The 17,257-nt window shown below is 44.2% G+C and overlaps 1 protein-coding gene across 2 annotated transcripts in view; it reads left to right on the top strand.

Annotated features, from left to right (window-relative positions):
- FOCAD (focadhesin) overlaps window positions 1-17,257 on the top strand; it is a 1,730,079-nt gene that overhangs the window by 264,614 nt on the left and 1,448,208 nt on the right. For both annotated transcript variants that reach the window (XM_085634390.1, XM_085634400.1), the window contains exons 11-12: window positions 2,912-2,964; window positions 3,846-3,897. In XM_085634390.1, the coding sequence (XP_085490516.1) occupies window positions 2,912-2,964; window positions 3,846-3,897 (105 nt within the window). The remainder of the gene's footprint in view (window positions 1-2,911; window positions 2,965-3,845; window positions 3,898-17,257) is intronic.

Here is a 17,257-nt window from a genome sequence, read left to right as displayed (position 1 = left end):
CCTCCACTAAAACGGTATACGCCTGTCGGTGGAACAAATTTGTGGCATGGTGCACAGCGAAGGCTGTGGATCTCCTTTCTGCCCCTCTTTCTGATCTGAAGTTCTCCTGTTCTTTCTTTCTTTGGCCCAGCAGGGCTCTGCTCTGGGCACTATCAAAGGTTATCTTTCGGCCATCTCCGCCTTTTTGAGGCTTCCAGATCAGCCTTCTCTTTTTAAGTCCCCGGTTGTTAACCGTTTTCTTAAATGCATTACACACACGTTTCCTCCCGTGCCGTTCATCATGCCTCAATGGGACTTGAATCTCGTTTTGACCTATCTGATGTGCGCTTCTTTCGAGCCCCTTTATACCTGTCCTTTGCATCGTCTTACTCTTAAGACCGCTTTCCTGGTCGCTATCACCTCTGCCAGAAGGGTGAGTGAGCTCCAGGCTCTTTCTTCCAAGCCTCCTTTCCTTCCTATTCATCCGGACAAGGTGGTGTTACGGACCCGTCCTTCTTTTTTGCCAAACGTGGTCACGCCCTTCCATATCGGTTAGACCATCACTTTGCCTACCTTCTTTCCGCCTCCGCATCCTTCAAGAGAGGAAGAGAGGCTCCACCGTCTGGACCTCAAATGTGCACTTGCATTCTATCTAAAGCGTACGCAGCAGTTCAGGGTGGATGGACAGCTTTTTGTTGGCTACGTGGGCACAAAAAAAAGGTCAGGCGGTGCACAAACGGACCATCTCTCGGTGGGTCGTTCTGTGCATCAAAGCATGTTACTCCTTGGCTTTGAAGGAGCCTCCTGTGGGGCTGCGTGCTCATTCTACCAGGGCAACTGCAGCCACTACTGCCTTGGGACGTTGCGTCCCCTTGCAGGACATTTGTCAGGCAGCTACGTGGGCCTCGCTACACACGTTTACCAAGCACTACTGCCTTTACAGTCAAGTCCAGAGGGACGGCTTCTTTGGTCGTTCCGTGCTCCGTGACTTTCTGGTGTAATCTTGTTCGCAGACCCACCACCGGGGTTGGTATTGCTGGGGTATCTATTCTAAGGTAAGGAATGTATCACTAACGTCTCTCTTTCAGATGCACAAGTTACTACTTGTGTAACGATATATCTGTAAGAGACATTAGTGATAGATTCCTTACCGCCCCACCCATCCTCCTCGTTCTGCTAACTGGTTACTAGGGTTAAGGTTATCCCTCTTAGGGCCCTAGTTTTCTGCACCAATGGTCAGTATCTTGCGTGGCTCTGCGTTCCTGGCGCGGAAAGTCGTGTACAGAACTGACATCAGCGCGCATGGGTGGCGCCTAAGTACTCTCCGTGGCGTCATCTCGGGTACTGCTAAGCAACACTTTCCGGATCCAGTCTGACGCCTGGAGATATTCTAAGGTAAGGAACCTATCACTAAATAATGTCTCTTACAGAGATATCGTTACACAAGTAGTAACTTGTACTTCAGGCATAAGGAGTGCTATAGAAATATCTAGGTGCCTAGACAGTATGTAACAGACATATAGTCCCAATAACTTACTTTAGATCCAGTCACAAGGGATTCCTATGTGGAACAATGGAAAAGTATATCACACCGCTGGATACAATAAAGAAGTCCTTGTGCAATGGCAGAAAGTCGAATGACCCGATAAGTCGGTTCAAAAGACGGGAGTCTGAAATAACAAAAGGCAGGAGATAACCTGATCCTGCTGCCTCTAGGTATACCAAACATAGGCTAGCGCAAAATACATGGCAAGCCCATGTAGTAAAAGAGCCGGTGCATAAACATCTAGGAGAGGAGAATAATTACCTTGAAGATAATGGAGTTCAAATGACGAAATCCTCCAAGGGCGTCCGCAGGGCCAGGGATAAGCCCAGGATAAATAGCTGAAGAGCGGCAAGAGATGGCAAACCGACTGCGATACGCGTCGGAAATCAGTAAAGCTGTAAAACAATCAATATGCAGGGAGTAAAGTAAAAAATGTAAACATTTTTTTTTAAATGAACACCGCATCACTTCGCACCGTGACCCTGGTCTCACCGATGCCGCCATCTGACACCGCCACCGAGCCACTGCTCGCACCGCGACCTGAGGGCATCGCACGCCGCACCGCTGCATTTCGCACCGCAGCAACCGACGTATGCCGACACCAGCGCTCCTGACTTCAACCGCGAGGAGTTCAATCTGCAATGCGTGTGACTTCAAGGGCCCGACGACTCCTGCACCGACCTCCGGAACCAACGCCTGCAGACGCTGTGCTTTCAGAGCTCAATGAGAGGCCGCCGAAGCCCTGCATTTTTAAAAGGTGCTGTTTTGCGGGTCTTTCCGACACCGTAATTTGCCCACGACGCCGCGGTCAGCCAGAACTGTTTGGATTTGTTTGTTCACGACGCTGTGGTAGCCCCAGTTGGAGCTATTGACTTCAAGGAACTGTATTTCAAGGTTATTTTGATATCTGAAGATTTCTAAGTACTGTATTGTGGATTTTTATCGTTTTTGGTCTTGTCTTAAGTATATAAAAATAATGGATATTTTTCTAAACTTGTGTGGTGTCCTTTTGTAGCGTTTAAACAGTAGTACTGTTGGTTATGTGCAAATGCGTTACACACTGCCTCTAAGATAAGCCTGACTGCTCATGCCAAGCTCCCAAGGGGGTGAGCAGGTGTTATTTTAGGAGTGTAGTTCCCTTATCCTGACTAGAAGGAAGGGTCCCTACTTGGACAAGGTGCAAACCATTGCTAACTGGAGACCCCCATTTCTAACATGAATGTAGGAGGGATAGGTGGATAAACTGAAGAGTAGACTGTGTAGGATTCAGAACTTTAAGTTTTATTGAGTTCACAGATTTATGCGGATAAATCTCTGGGACTTTAGTAGTGTCTTCTTTTTCTCTCCCGGATATGTCTGATGTTGGGTGTTCTTACTTTCCTCTAGGAATCTCCTCCCGACAGGATGATGCCGCCATGGTCCTCTAAAAAGAATGAGTGGTAAGTATGAGGTTCATATTTTTCTCCTGGATTGCATTAAGTCATCACCTCACCCGTGATATTGAGCAGTGCAGGGATGACCACATGTGACCCAACCAGTGCCTCCAACAGCCCCACCCAGAGTCTTCTCTGAGAACGGAGGGTGTTTCTTTCTATGGCTCCTGTGATTACAGTCCTCAGTTTGTTAGGATAATTCCCTACAAGAAGGCCACCGATAAGTCCCCTCAGTCACTCTGACAGTGTCCCTCACTGCACAAGCGGTTGTGCCTTGCACAAGTGAACGTCAAACATTAATCAATAGTGCTCATACTTCAAGTTCCACCCGTGAATCAAACAAGTGTGCTTTTCAAAACTTAAGTGCCCGCTACATTCCAAGTACTGAGCGTCTGGTTCTATCTCAAGGTATGTGGCCAAATAAGTGGTGCAGAGAAAAAGGCAGCTATAAATGCGCATACAGCACGTGTCTACCTCGTACTACATACCACTCCCTCCCTCGAATCACTCACCCACTACGCCGCTACTCTCCTGAGTTGTGGTGAGCCAGCAAGCATCCTCCAGCAGCATCCACCACTCTTAGGTCTACTTCTCCTGGGACTGATCGAGGCTGGTGGTGTCGTCGTCTTCAGCTCTGGTTCCTTCCTCCCAGTCTTCCGATGTCCGGCGACTGGATTCCTTTCCTGCGTGGACCTCCTTGACGTTTCTCCTCTCTTTGGTTCTGCAGCCTGCAGTGTTATTGTCCCCTCCTTCATTCTGTCCTGATTGGGTCACAGCTTGGTGGACCCCGCCCACCTGTTCCAAAATAGAGCCGTCCTTTGCTAATGTTGATGAACCTCTGCAGTTCACACCTGGTTTTAACCCTGCATTTCTCTCTCTCCCCACAGGCACGCCGGCGGTGAGGCAACACGGCAGAACAGATCCCATGAGTCAGTCCAGGTAAAAAAAGGGTCCATGGGGCTCTTCCTCACACGGAAATACCAGTGTTATGCCAGTATTCCTTAACAGTAGGTATTGAAGAGCGATGCCTTTTAAAGGATCTACTTCACCTGTCAGAAGCCCAGACTAAGAGCCTGATTTAGAACTCGGAGGACTGGTGACTCTGTCACAACTGCGGCTGATATCCTGTCCGCCGAAATATAAATCCCATTATATCCTATGGGATTAATATTTCGGTGACGGGATATTATTCACCATTGTGATGTAGTAACCCGTCCACCAAGATCTGAATCAGGCCCTAAATGTCTAGCTCTTGAATTCTTTGAGTTTACACACCTGGACATCCTTCAAGTGTATTGAGAAATTGTAGCTCAGCAAAGAGTGTTGTCCACAATGAAAACAGACAGCACTAAATGGAAAAGGTTCTGCATCTTGTATCGGCACAACTACATCCGGTGTTAACTTAGCTACTGTATTTCACCAAGGAAAGTTTGACGATTAGCCTATAAGGCGCTCATCTGCCATCAGTCTATTAGTTCAGTGCTTCACCTGGAATGCGGTTATCCTTTTCTCAGAGATTTGTAAAGAAATAGCTCAAGGGATTGTTTAAGATCTTCATAACTCATTAAAATCAATTTAAACTCAAATATCGGGTGGATCTCGAATATGTTTATTAGAAACTTTAATTGTGTTCACATCAGACAGTATTGTCAAAGAGTCCCGGGTATTCAAAATGAAGGAACTCATCCTCGGGATCCACAAAGACACAGTGAATCTTCATACCAAACCAAATGTCATTCCTAAAATACTCTCTGACTTTCACATTAGAGAATCTAGTAAAGGGGAGATATTTGTTGCCGAATCCTGTTACTGCAACAGAGTGGTCAAAGCCTTCCCTCGATGTTTACAGATGCCTCATCTTCTACATCGGTTGGACTGAATCTCTCACACATGCTCAACTCTTTGTCTTTTGGAGATCCTCCCAAGGATCACAGTCTCCCCAAGCAAGGCATTGCAAGGTGAATAACCGTGACTATCACATTTTGTCATCATAATGAAAACCCACCTACAGGGAGAGTGACAGCTGACTTGGGCAAAACTGCAACCCTGCTCTCTTGGTTGCGGCTGATGTAGAACTGCAGGTTCTCTACCATTGGTACCTTGCATAGATTCACATCCGACCTTCCTTTATCCACATGCTTACCAATTAGACATTTTTTAGGGCTGGCCTAGGCAGCACATGGGCTGTCTCTCTAAACATGCTGTATCTACTGTATGGGTTTTCAGCATGCCTATCTGTTTTCATTCGTTCCTTCATGTGCCTTTCAAAATTGCTTTGTTTTCATTGGTGAATAGTTTAGATTTGTCCCTTCTTTTGCTGTTTTAGTCATGCCCTGGAGGCTGGCCCTGTTACATGGATCATTTCACATCGGCGATATATCTAAGTTTTGGCGCAATATTTTTTATTTTGATTTGGCTTGTTTGGCTTTCTGAAAACGCTCAGCCGATGGCTGCAAATCATGTCCTTATCTTGTTTTCCACTGCCTTTGGTTTCATAAGCGCTTTTCAGCCGAAAGGTATGTTGTTTTTCATCCTATACACTAAACAGAAAAGAGAGTGAGGATCAAAAGAGCTTGTCCTTCTCCCCTATATACTTTTAGCAAACAGCAAGTGGTTCATTTGCTACATTTTTCATCTTATCACATTTTTTGTTTCATTAGCCCAAATGTCCAAACCTTAAATAATATACTTACTTAATGGAAGTTTAGTTTAAGAAGATGATCGACAGTAGGATTATCCTATTTACATTTCGCTTTTGACAGCATGATTATATGGATACGATTAAAGAGGTAAACATGCTGTTAATGCTCCGTTTTATGAAAATGAAAGCAGATTAAAGTTGTGCGCTTTCAATTTTAGATGCTTTATTTTAGGTTTCAGTCGTTGGTGAAATAAAACCGATATCATTGTGTTAGAAATGAAGTTTCTAGTTGGCAGTGGTTTGCACACTGTCCAAGCAGGGACCCTCCCTCTAGTCAGGTTAAGTAAGTTACACCCTCAGAATATCCAGTGCTCAACCCCTTGGTAGCTTGGCAAGACAGTCAGCCTTATCCTCAGAGGAAATTTGTAAAATATGTGTACACCCACACAGTAACACAGTGAACACACCACAAAAGTACTCCACACCGTTTTAGAAAAATAGGCAATATTTATCTGAGCAAAGCGAGACCAAAGCAACAAATATGCAACATAAACAAATCAAATTACAAATTCTCAAAGACTAAATGCAGTTATAGGGCCAGATGTACAACCCTTTTTTGCGGCAGTTAACGGGAGATCCTCCCATTTGCGACCGCAAAAAGAGTAATGGCATGTACAAATGCTATTTTGCGAGTCACTGACTTGCAAAATAGCATTTGTGACTCGCTATTAGGATGGGGCGTCCCTTCCTAATAGCGAGTCACCATGCCATGTACTATTGTTTGGCGACTGCATTTGCGGCCGCAAAACACTCGCAGTTTACTACCTACTTCAAGTAGGTGGTAAACCACTCGCAAACGTCTTCCCCTTTGTGAGTATATGAGAAAATACTTTTTAAGAGCCTACCCTTAAAAAAATGAAACTGAAAAGAATAATTTTTCTTTTTTAAACGTATCTCGTTTTCCTTTAAGGAAAAGGGGCTGCATTAAAAAAAACCTGCTTTATTAAACAAGCATTGGCAGTGCCAATAGGTTTAGTGGAGTTTAGTATATAAAAAGTATTAAAGAGCAGTGAAAGTATTAAAGCAGTGGTAGCAAAACGGAAAATAAACCCCGACAACATCAACATAAACGGAAAAAATAAATGATCTGTTGTATTTTTTAATAACACCCAATGCTTAATATTAGTAAAATAAAATGCTCCGTGGTTTTTTAATATTATTTTTAAGTTTGACTGTTTGGTTTAGTTTTATTAATCACACCAACAGACATAGTTTTAATTGCTCACCGTTGTTAGCTCTAAAAAGCTGGTGCTGAAACAAGTGCATATGCACCGCGATTTACTTCCAGCCATACCTTACATGACTCCAGCATCTCTGCCCATGTCCGCTTTCAAAACGGGAAACAAACCCCGACAACGTCAACAGAAAAGTAAACTAAAAATGCTCTAACTTATTTTTTAACAACACCAGCTTTAATTGGCCCGGGTCGTGCCGGTGCTCACCATCGTTAGCTCTAAAAAGTGCATATGGACTGCAACTTACTTCCAGCCACACCTTACGTGACTCCAGCATCTCTGCCCATGTCCGCTGGCAAAACGGAAAACAAACCCCGACAACGTCAACAGAAAAGAAAACAAAAATGCTCTAATGTATTTTTTAATAACACCAGCTTTAATTGGCCAGTGTCCTGCCAGTGCTCACCATCGTTAGCTCTAAGAAGCTGATGCCGAAACAAGTCCATATACACTGCGATTTACTTCCAGCCACGCCTTAAATGACTCAAGCATCACTGACCATGTCCGCTGGCAAAACGGAAAACAAACCCCGACAACGTCAACAGAAAAGGAAACAAAAAAGTCTGTACCGTATTTTTTAATAACACCAGCTTTAATTGGCCAGGGTCCTGCCGGTGCTCACCATCGTTAGCTCTAAAAAAGTGCATATGCACTGCGTTTTACTTCCAGCCACACCTTACATGACTCCAGCATCTCTGCCCATGTCCGCTGGCAAAACGGAAAACAAACCCCGACAACGTCAACAGAAAAGGAAACTAAAAATGCTCTAACGTATTTTTTAATAACACCAGCTTTAATTGGCCTGTTGCCAAGATACTGAGGGACGTTTTATTGGAGGGAACACCTTGAAAAGACCCTTCATGAACTCCTTTATTAGTCTATGAGACCAAAGAGAAGGTTGCCCCGTCCTGCTGCGATATCTTGAGATTGCCGTGAGATGCACCTTTAAAGATGAATGTGATAATCCTGTTTTGGCTAAATGCAGTAAATATGGAAGACTTTGTTCTGAAGTTGAAAGCAAAGGGTGTAGAGAGTGATCCAAATACCACTGGGAAAATCTTTTCCACTTTGTTGCATATGTCTTATTGGTGGAAATTGCTCTTTAGTGAGTCAGAATATCCCGACACTCTTGAGGGATATTCAAGGATTGGAATTCGCGGCCATGAGTTTCCAAGCTGGTAAACTCAGTGAGCTTATTTGTGGATATACCACTTGTCCCCTGTTCATCGATATCAGATCGTGCACCGGTGGAAACTGCACCCGAGGAGCAACTGACATTTGTAGAAGCTCTGTGAACCAGAATTGTCTCTGCCAAGCCGGCGCTATTACTATCAGGTGGAACGGTTCCGATTTCATTTTCCTCAACACCTTCGGAATCATAGGGAATGGAGGAAATGCATTGGCAAACATTCCCTTCCATCGAATTTGAAGGGCATTCCCCATGATCCTCTTTGAGGGAATCTGCTCGTGAACTGTTTGCATTTCTTGTTATCTCCAGTGGGAAACAGATCCAAGCCGGGAGTGCCCCATAGGTGGAATATCTGTAGAAGCCGATGTCAATCCAGTTCCCATTCGTGTCATAGGCTTGACGATCTGCTTAGAGACAGACACGCCTTTGCTTCTTTTGTGTTCAACACTGGCCCTAAAAACTGTAGAGTCTGGAGTGGAATCAGAGAGGATTTTTCCACATTTATCTTTAGACCCAGGGACATGAAAAGATTCCTGCAAGTTTTTAGAGAGTTCTGAGTGTACTGATACGTCGGACCTTTTATCAGCCAGTCCTCCAGATACGGATAGACCTGGTGTCCTGGTCGTCTCAAATATGCTGCTACTGTCGCCATGCACTTCGTGAACACTTTTTTTTGCGGAATGGAGACCAAAGGTAATACTTTGAATTGGTAGTGGTGCCCCGCCACCTCCAATCTGAGATACCGTCGCTGTTTGACATGTATTGGAACATGGTAGTATGCATCTAATAGATCTAAAGATGTCATATAGTCTCCTCTGTTCAGCATCAGAAGAATTTCGTGCAGCGATAACATTCTGAAGAGCTGCTTTCTGATGTACTTGTTTAAACCTCTTAGATCCGTCACCTGCCTCCACTTGGTAATTTGTTTTTTACTTATCAGGAAAAAATCCTTTCCCTCGATGTTGTTGTTGGACCTCCTCTATTGCTCCTTTTATAAGGAGATTCAAAATCTCTTTCTTTTGTACGGAGAGATTTTTCCTGGGAATGGGAGGTCGGGTCGGTGGTCTTTGAATGAATTCTAGGGTGTGACCCTGATGTATAATGTCCAACACCCATCTGTCTGATGTTATTGACAACCATTGTTGGTAAAACAGATAGAGGTAGTGGTCCTGATGAGGTTTGATGGTTGACGAGGTGGTTGGCGCCCTGAGAGTGTCACTGCCTCCTACTGTTGTCCTGAGATTTTCCTCTAGCTGATGTCTTCCTTCTGTTCGCCTGTTGCTGGTAAGGCGCATTGGATGCTCGAAACTGCTGTTGATTGGTAAATTGACGATACCCTTGTTGTTGATAGGGTTGGTACCTATAAGATTGAAATGACGGCCTATGCTAGTAATGGCCTCTTGATCCTCTGCCCCGAAAGGACTGAAACCATTGCTGTTGAAGAGTCCCTAAAGCACGTGCCGTGTCTGTATCGTTTTTAATCCCCTGAAGTGCATCGTCCACGTGCTTGCCAAAAAGATTTCTTCATTGAATGTCATATCGATAATTTTGGCTTGAATTTCTGGCCCGAATGAGGTGTTCTTAAGCCAGCCCTGTCTGCGAAGGGGGACAGCCCCTGCCATCTGTCTGAAAGCCACTGCAGAGATGTCCATGGCTATGTCGATCATTTCAGATGCTGGCCTAGAACCATTCTGAAGTATTTGCGTTGGTTCTTTCTTCTTGTGCTCAGGAAGATGAGATAACAAAGGCGCTAAATCAGACCACATTTGTCTGTCATACCTGCTAACTATGGCCAAAGCATTAGAGATGAATCTAGGGCTTTATATTTCATTTCTATTCTCAGGACTGATGCTGAAATAGAAGCTGGATTTTTCATAATTTTCAGGCCTTCACCCCATACATAGCTCACCATAGAGAAGGTCCGAAACGACTTTCTAGCTGAATCTTTGAAATTATTTAAGAAACAGTCTGCCAGTTTCACCGGAAGAGGAAGATCAAACCTTTTTGAGGCGCGCTCCATTAGCTCGTGAAATCCTCCGATATCCTCCGGCGTAGAATTTGCTGGCAAAGGTGATGACGTAGCAATATAGCGATCCCATTCATCACCCACTGGCTCATCCTGCGTCAACTCTCCTTCTTCTGGTTGTTCTTCTACATTGCTCTCATTATACTAATCTCTGATGGCTATTACTGTAGGAGGGCGCATTTTCTGTGAGGCCTGCTGCGGTGTTGCCTTCTCAGTGGACGGTGCGCTTCGTGTTTGCCTTGGAATGTCCGTTAAAGGGGCATTAGCTTCTGGAAAACGCCTAAAATAGTCCTTAATCACGTGCCTCAAATCCGTGACCAATGAAAGTGGCACAGACATCGAATCTGGCTATTGGAGGTTTATCCTCCTCATACTCATAAGTATCTTGAAAAGATTTGTACCTCTGTGAACCTGAAAGAGGGCGGTCTCTAAAATAGAATTCCTCCTGTAAAAATTCAGATTTATCGTGATATTCTTCTTCATCCGTGTCTTGACTTTTTATCTTAAGTTGAGAGGGACTGTACGTAGCTCCAAAAGAACCTTCCTCCTCCGATTCCTGCATTTCCAACAGATGAGATGGAGGAAGCGGTGAGACTTTGCTCAAGGATGTCAAATCTGAAGAAAGCTTTCCTTGCATCAGACATAACTAAGGATTTTCCTTCCGTTGATGAGCCCGTCGACAGTGGAAACCTTTTTATAGATACAGTCATCAACAATCTTTGAGTATTTGGTGATTTGAATGCCATAGTCGACGGAGCCTTCATCGACGTGGTAGTCGTCGTCGTCGGAGAGGTCGTTGACGGAGTCGTCATCGTGACTGCCGTCGACAAAGCTGTCGTCGTTGTTAAAGATGCCGTTGCTTTCGTCATAGTCGTTGGTGTAACCGTCGTTGACACCGACACTCTCATCGGCGGAGTTTTCGTCAACGGGTCCGTTGTTGGAGCCTTTTTCACCATAGACTTCTTGTGAGGAGTGTGAGGCACTGAAAAAGAAGACTTTTTAGGAACAGCTTCAGGAGGTTGCAGTTCCAGTTTCTTGTCTTTAGATTTCCTGACTTTCAGTTTTTTAGAGTCAGTTTTTGAAACAGTAGGCTCTAATTTTCTTTTTGGAGTGGAATAAGCCTCTTCATCCTCAGAACAAGATTCTGATTTGGATTTCTGTTTCTGAAGCCATAGAAGCAAACGTGCCTCTCTATCTTTAAGAGTTTTGGCAGAGAAAGTCCTGCAATGCTTATACTCTTTATGGACATGTTTAGGATGTAAGCAATATAAACAATCTTTGTGAGGGTCCTCAGAGAAGAGGCTGGCCTTCCCACAAGATCTACATGGTCTGAAAAGCCTCTTCTTAGAGCCTTCAGTGATCTTGCCAAATGAAGAAAATAACAGTACCTCTGTTCCAGAGAAATACTCTGATGAAAGCCAGGTCAAAAGTTCACCACAGAGAGAAAAACTGAGCAGAGCTCAGGGAGACTCCTTCTCACACGACGTGCGGTTGGAAATCTGAGGTATTGTGGCTCTGCTGGGGAAAGTGATCTCAGGGCTGGCGTCTCATTGGCTGACTTTTGTACCATATAATGATGGTGATGGGTTGTCAAAGTGTGATGCATTTGTTTGGGTTTTCATGGAGTATTTCTTTTATACTGCTATAATTTCTAATACCCTGAGACTCCCACCATAACGACGGGGAAGATTCACGCATGTGAATCTATGAAAGATTCAATGCTGGAGAAAAAACAAGTTACTTACCTGTACACTGTCGTTCTCCAGTTGAACTGCATAAAATGTTCGGATATCGAAAAAGCTTGAATCTCACTGACTCTTCTGGCTGACGTCAGAGCCAGTAGTAGAGCCACCCTACATAACACAAACTTCAGATCAGCTTTATGAATGGGTTTGAAAGGAGGCTTCATCATCTGTGCAAGGAATGTGTTCGGTTGCCAAGGTACTGAGGGACGTTTTATTGGAGGGAACACCCTAAAAAAAACATTCATGAACTCCTTAAATTACTCTATGAGACCAAAGAGAAGGTTGCCCCGTCCTTCTGCGATATCTTGAGATTGCCGCAAGATGCACCTTTAAAGATAAATGTGATAATCCTGTTTTGGCTAAATGCAGTAAATATGGAAGAATTTGTTCTGAAGTTGAAAGCAAAGGGTGTAGAGAGTGATCCAAATACCAGTGGAATAACCTTTTCCACTTTGTTGCATATGTCTTATTGGTGGAAATTGCTCTTGAGTGAGTCAGAATATCCCGACACTCCTGAGGGATATTCAAGGATTGGAATTCGCGGTCATGAGTTTCCAAGCTGATAAATTCAGCGAGCTTATTTGTGGATGTACCACTTGTCCCCTGTTCATCGATATCAGATTGTGCACCGGTGGAAACTACACCCGAGGACCAACTGACATTTGTAGAAGCTCCGTGAACCAGAATTGTCTCTACCAAGCCGGCGCTATTAGTATCAGGTGGAACGGTTCCGATTTCATTTTCCTCAACACCTTCGGAATCAGAGGGAATGGAGGAAATGCATAAGCAAACATTCCCGTCCATCGAATTTGAAGGGCATTCCCCATGATCCTCTTTGAGGGAATCTGCTTGCGAACTGTTAGCATTTCTTGTTGTCTCCAGTGGCAAACAGATCCAAGCCTGGAGTGCCCCATAGGTGGAATATCTGTAGAAGCCTATGCCGATCCTGTTCCCATTCGTGGCATAGGCTTGATGATCTGCTTAGAGACAGATACGCCTTTGCTTCTTTTGTGTTCAACACTTTCCTAAAAACTGTAGAGTCTGGGGCGGAATCAGAGAGGCTTTTTCCACATTTATCTTTAGACCCAGGGACACGAAAAGATTCCCGCAAGTTTTTATAGAGTTCTGAGTGTCCTGATACGTCAGCCAGTCCTCCAGATACGGATAGACCTGGTGTCCTTGTTGTCTCAAATATGCTGCTACTGTCGCCATGCACTTCTTGAACACTCTTTTTGCGGAATGGAGACCAAAGGGTAACACTTTGAATTGGTAGTGGCGCCCCGCCACCTCGAATCTGAGATACTGTCGCTGTTTGACGTGTATTGGAACATGGAAGTATGCATCTAATAGATCTAAAGATGTCATATAGTCTCGTCTGTTCAGCATCAGCAGAATTTCTTGCAGCGATAACATTCTGAAGAGCTGCTTTCTGATGTACTTGTTTAAACCTCTTAGATCCTTCACCTGCCTCCACTTGGTACTTTGTTTTTTACTTATCAGGAAACAATGAGAGTAGAATCCTTTCCCTCGATGTTGTTGATGGACCTCCTCTATTGCTCCTTTTATAAGGAGATTCAAAATCTCTTTCTTTTGTACGGATAGATTTTTCCTGGGAATGGGAGTTCGGGTCGGTGGTCTTTGAATGAATTCTAGGGTATGACCCTGATGTATAATGTCCAATAACCATCTGTCTGATTTTATTGACAACCATTGTTGGTAAAACAGATAGAGGTAGTGGTCCTGATGAGGTTTGATGGTTGACGAAGTGGTTGGCGCCCTGAGAGTGTCACTGCCTCCTACGGTTGTCCTGAGATTTTCCTCTAGCTGATGTCTTCCTTCTGTTCGCCTGTTGCTGGTATGGCGCATTGGATGCACGAAACTGCTGTTGATTGGTAAATTGACGATACCCTTGTTGTTGATAGGGTTGGTACCTATAAAAGCTGTTGTCGTTGTTAAAGTTGCCGTCGACGATGCTTTTGTCATCGTCGTTGGTGTAACCGTCGTTGACACCGTCACTCTCATCGGCGGAGTTCTCGTCGAAGGGTCCGTTGATTGAGCCTTTTTTTCCATAGACTTCTTCTGAGGAGCATGAGGCACTGAAGAAGAAGACTTTTTAGGAACAGCTTCAGGAGGTTGCAGTTCCAGTTTCTTGTCCTTAGCTTCACTGACTATCAGTTTTTTAGAGTCAGTTTTTGAAACAGTAGGCTCTAATTTTCTTTTTGGACTGAAATGAGCCTCTTCACCTCAGAACCATATTCTGATTTGGATTTCTTTTTCTGAAGCCATAGAAGCAAACGTACCTCTCTATCTTTAAGAATTTTGGCAGAAAAAATCCTGCAATGCTTACACTCTTTATGGAAATGTTTAGGATGTAAGCAATATAAACAATCTTTGTGGGGGTCCACAGAGAAGAGTCTGGCCTTCCCACAAGATCTACATGGTCTGAAAAGCCTCTTCTTAAAGCCTTCAGAGATCTTGCCAAATGAAGAAAATAACAGTACCTCTATTCCAGAGAAGTACTGTGATGAAAGCCAGGTCAAAAGTTCACCACAGAGAGAACAATTGAAATGACGGCCTTTGCTGGTAATGGCCTCTTGATCCTCTGCCTTAAAGGACTGAAACCTTTGCTGTGGAAGAGTTCCTAAAGCACGTGCCGTGTCTGTATCGGTTTTAATCCCCTGAAGTGCATGGTCCACGTGCTTGCCAAAAAGATTTTCTCCATTGAATGTCATATCGATAATTTTGGCTTGAATTTCCGGCCCGAACAAGATGTCCTTAAGCCAGCCCTGTCTGCGAAGGGGGACAGCCCCTGCCATCTGTCTAAAAGCCACTGCAGAGATGTCCATGGCTATGTCGATCATTTCAGATGCTGCCCTAGCACCATCTTGAAGTATTTGCGTTGCTTCTTCCTTCATGTCCTCAGGAAGATGAGATAAAAAAGGCGCTAAATCAGACCACATTTGTCTGTCATACCTGCTAACTATGGCCAAAGCATTAGAGACGAATCTAGGGCTTTATATTTCATTTCTATTCTCAGGACTGATGCTGAAATAGAAGCTGGATTTTTCATAATTTTTAGGCCTTCATCCCATATATAGCTCACCATAGGGAAGGTCCGAAACGACTTTCTAGCTGAATCTTTTAAATCACTTAAGAAACAGTCTGCCTGTTTCACCGGAAGAGGAAGATCAAACCTTTTTGAGGCGCGCTCCATTAGCTTGTGAAATCCTCCGGCGTAGAATTTGCTGGCAAAGGAGATGGCGTAGCAATATAGCGATCCTATTCATCACCCACTGGCTCATCCTGCGTCAACTCACCTTCTTCTGGTTGTTCTTCTACATCGCTCTCATTATAGTAATCTCTGATGGCTATTACTGTAGGAGGGCGCGTTTTCTGTGAGGCCTGCGGGGGTGCTGCCTTCTCAGCGGACTGTGCGCTTCGTGTTTGCCTTGGAGTGTCCGTTAAAGGGGCATTTGCTTCTGGAAAACGCCTAAAATAGTCCTTAATCACGTGCCTCAAATCTGTGACCAATGAAAGTGGCACAGACATCGACTCTGGCTATTGGAGGTTTATCCTCCTCATACTCATAAGTATCTTGAAAAGATTCGTACCTCTGTGAACCTGAATGAGGGCGGTCTCTAAAATAGAATTCCTCCTGTAAAAATTCTGATTTATCGTGATAATCTTCTTCATCCGTATCTTGACTTTTTATCTTAAGTTGTGAGGGACTGTACGCACCTCCAAAAGAACCTTCCTCCTCTGATTCCTGCATTTCCAACAGATGGGATGGCGGAAGCGGTGAGACTTTGCTCAAGGATGTCAAATCTGAAGAAAGCTTTCCTTGCATCAGACATAACTAAGGATCTTTTTTCTTCCGTTGATGAGCCCGTCAACAGTGGAAACCTTTTTATAGCTACAGTCATCAACGATCTTTGAGTATTTGGTGATTTGAATGCCATAGTCGACGGAGCCTTCGTCGACGAGGTAGTCGTCGGAGAGGTCGTTGAGGGAGTCGTCATTGTGACCGCCGTCGACAAAGCTGTCGTCGTTGTTAAAGTTGCCGTTGACGATGCTGTCGTTGGTGAAACCGTCGTTGACACCGTCACTCTCATCGGCGGAGTTCTCGTCGACGGGTCCGTTGATGGAGCCTTTTTCTCCATAGACTTCTTGTGAGGAGTGTGAGGCACTGAAGAAGACTTTTTAGGAAAAGCTTCAGGAGGTTGCAGTTCCAGTTTCTTGTCCTTAGATTTCCTGACCTTCAGTTTTTTAGAGTCAGTTTTTGAAACAGTAGGCTCTAATTTTCTTCTTGGAGTGGAATGAGCCTCTTCATCCTCAGAACCAGATTCTGATTTGGATTTCTGTTTCAGAAGCCATAGAAGCAAACTTGCCTCTCTGTCTTTGAGAGTTTTGGCAGAGAAAGTCCTGCAATGCTTACACTCTTTATGGACATGTTTAGGATGTAAGCAATATAAACAATCTTTGTGGGGGTCCTCAAAGAAGAGTCTGGCCTTCCCACAAGATCTACATGGTCTGAAAATCCTCTTCTTAGAGCATTCAGAGATCTTGCCAAATGAAGAAAATAACAGTACCTCTGTTCCAGAGAAATACTCTGATGAAAGCCAGGTCAAAAGTTCACCACAGAGAGAAAAACTGAGCAGAGCTCAGGGAGACTCCTTCTCACACGACGTGCGGTTGGAAATCTGAGGTATGGTGGCTTTGCTGGGGAAAGTGATCTCAGGGCTGGCGTCTCATTGGCTGACTTTTGTACCATATAATGATGGTGATGGGTTGCCAAAGTGTGATGCATTTTTTTGGATTTTCATTGAGTTTTTCTTTTATACTGCTATATTTTCTAATACCCTGAGACTCCCACCATAACGACGGGGAATATTTACGCATGTGAATCTATGAAAGATTCAATGCTGGAGAAAAAACAAGTTACTTACCTGTACACTGTCTTTCTCCAGTTGAACTGCATAAAAGGTTCGGATACCGAAAAAGCTTGAATCTCAATGACTCTTCTGGCTGTCGTCAGAGCCAGGAGTAGAGCCACCTTCCATGACACAAACTTCAGATCAGCTTTATGAATGGGTTTGAAAGGAGGCTTCATCATCTGTACAAGGACTGTGTTCAGTTGCCAAGGTACTGAGGGTCGTTTTATTGGAGGGAACACCCTAAAAAAACATTCATGAACTCCTTAAATTACTCTATAAGACCAAAGAGAAGGTTGCCCCGTCCTTCTGCGATATCTTGAGATTGCCGCAAGATGCACCTTTAAAGATAAATGTGATAATCCTGTTTTGGCTAAATGCAGTAAATATGGAAGAATTTGTTCTGAAGTTGAAAGCAAAGGGTGTAGAGAGTGATCCAAATCCCAGTGGAAAAACCTTTTCCACTTTGTTG

The sequence above is a fragment of the Triturus cristatus genome, chromosome 2_1 (assembly GCF_964204655.1).
Source record: "Triturus cristatus chromosome 2_1, aTriCri1.1, whole genome shotgun sequence".
Lineage (NCBI taxonomy): Eukaryota > Metazoa > Chordata > Amphibia > Caudata > Salamandridae > Triturus > Triturus cristatus.
The sequence above is the reverse complement of the archived record's forward strand: the minus strand, read 5'-3'. Positions and strand labels throughout refer to the sequence as shown.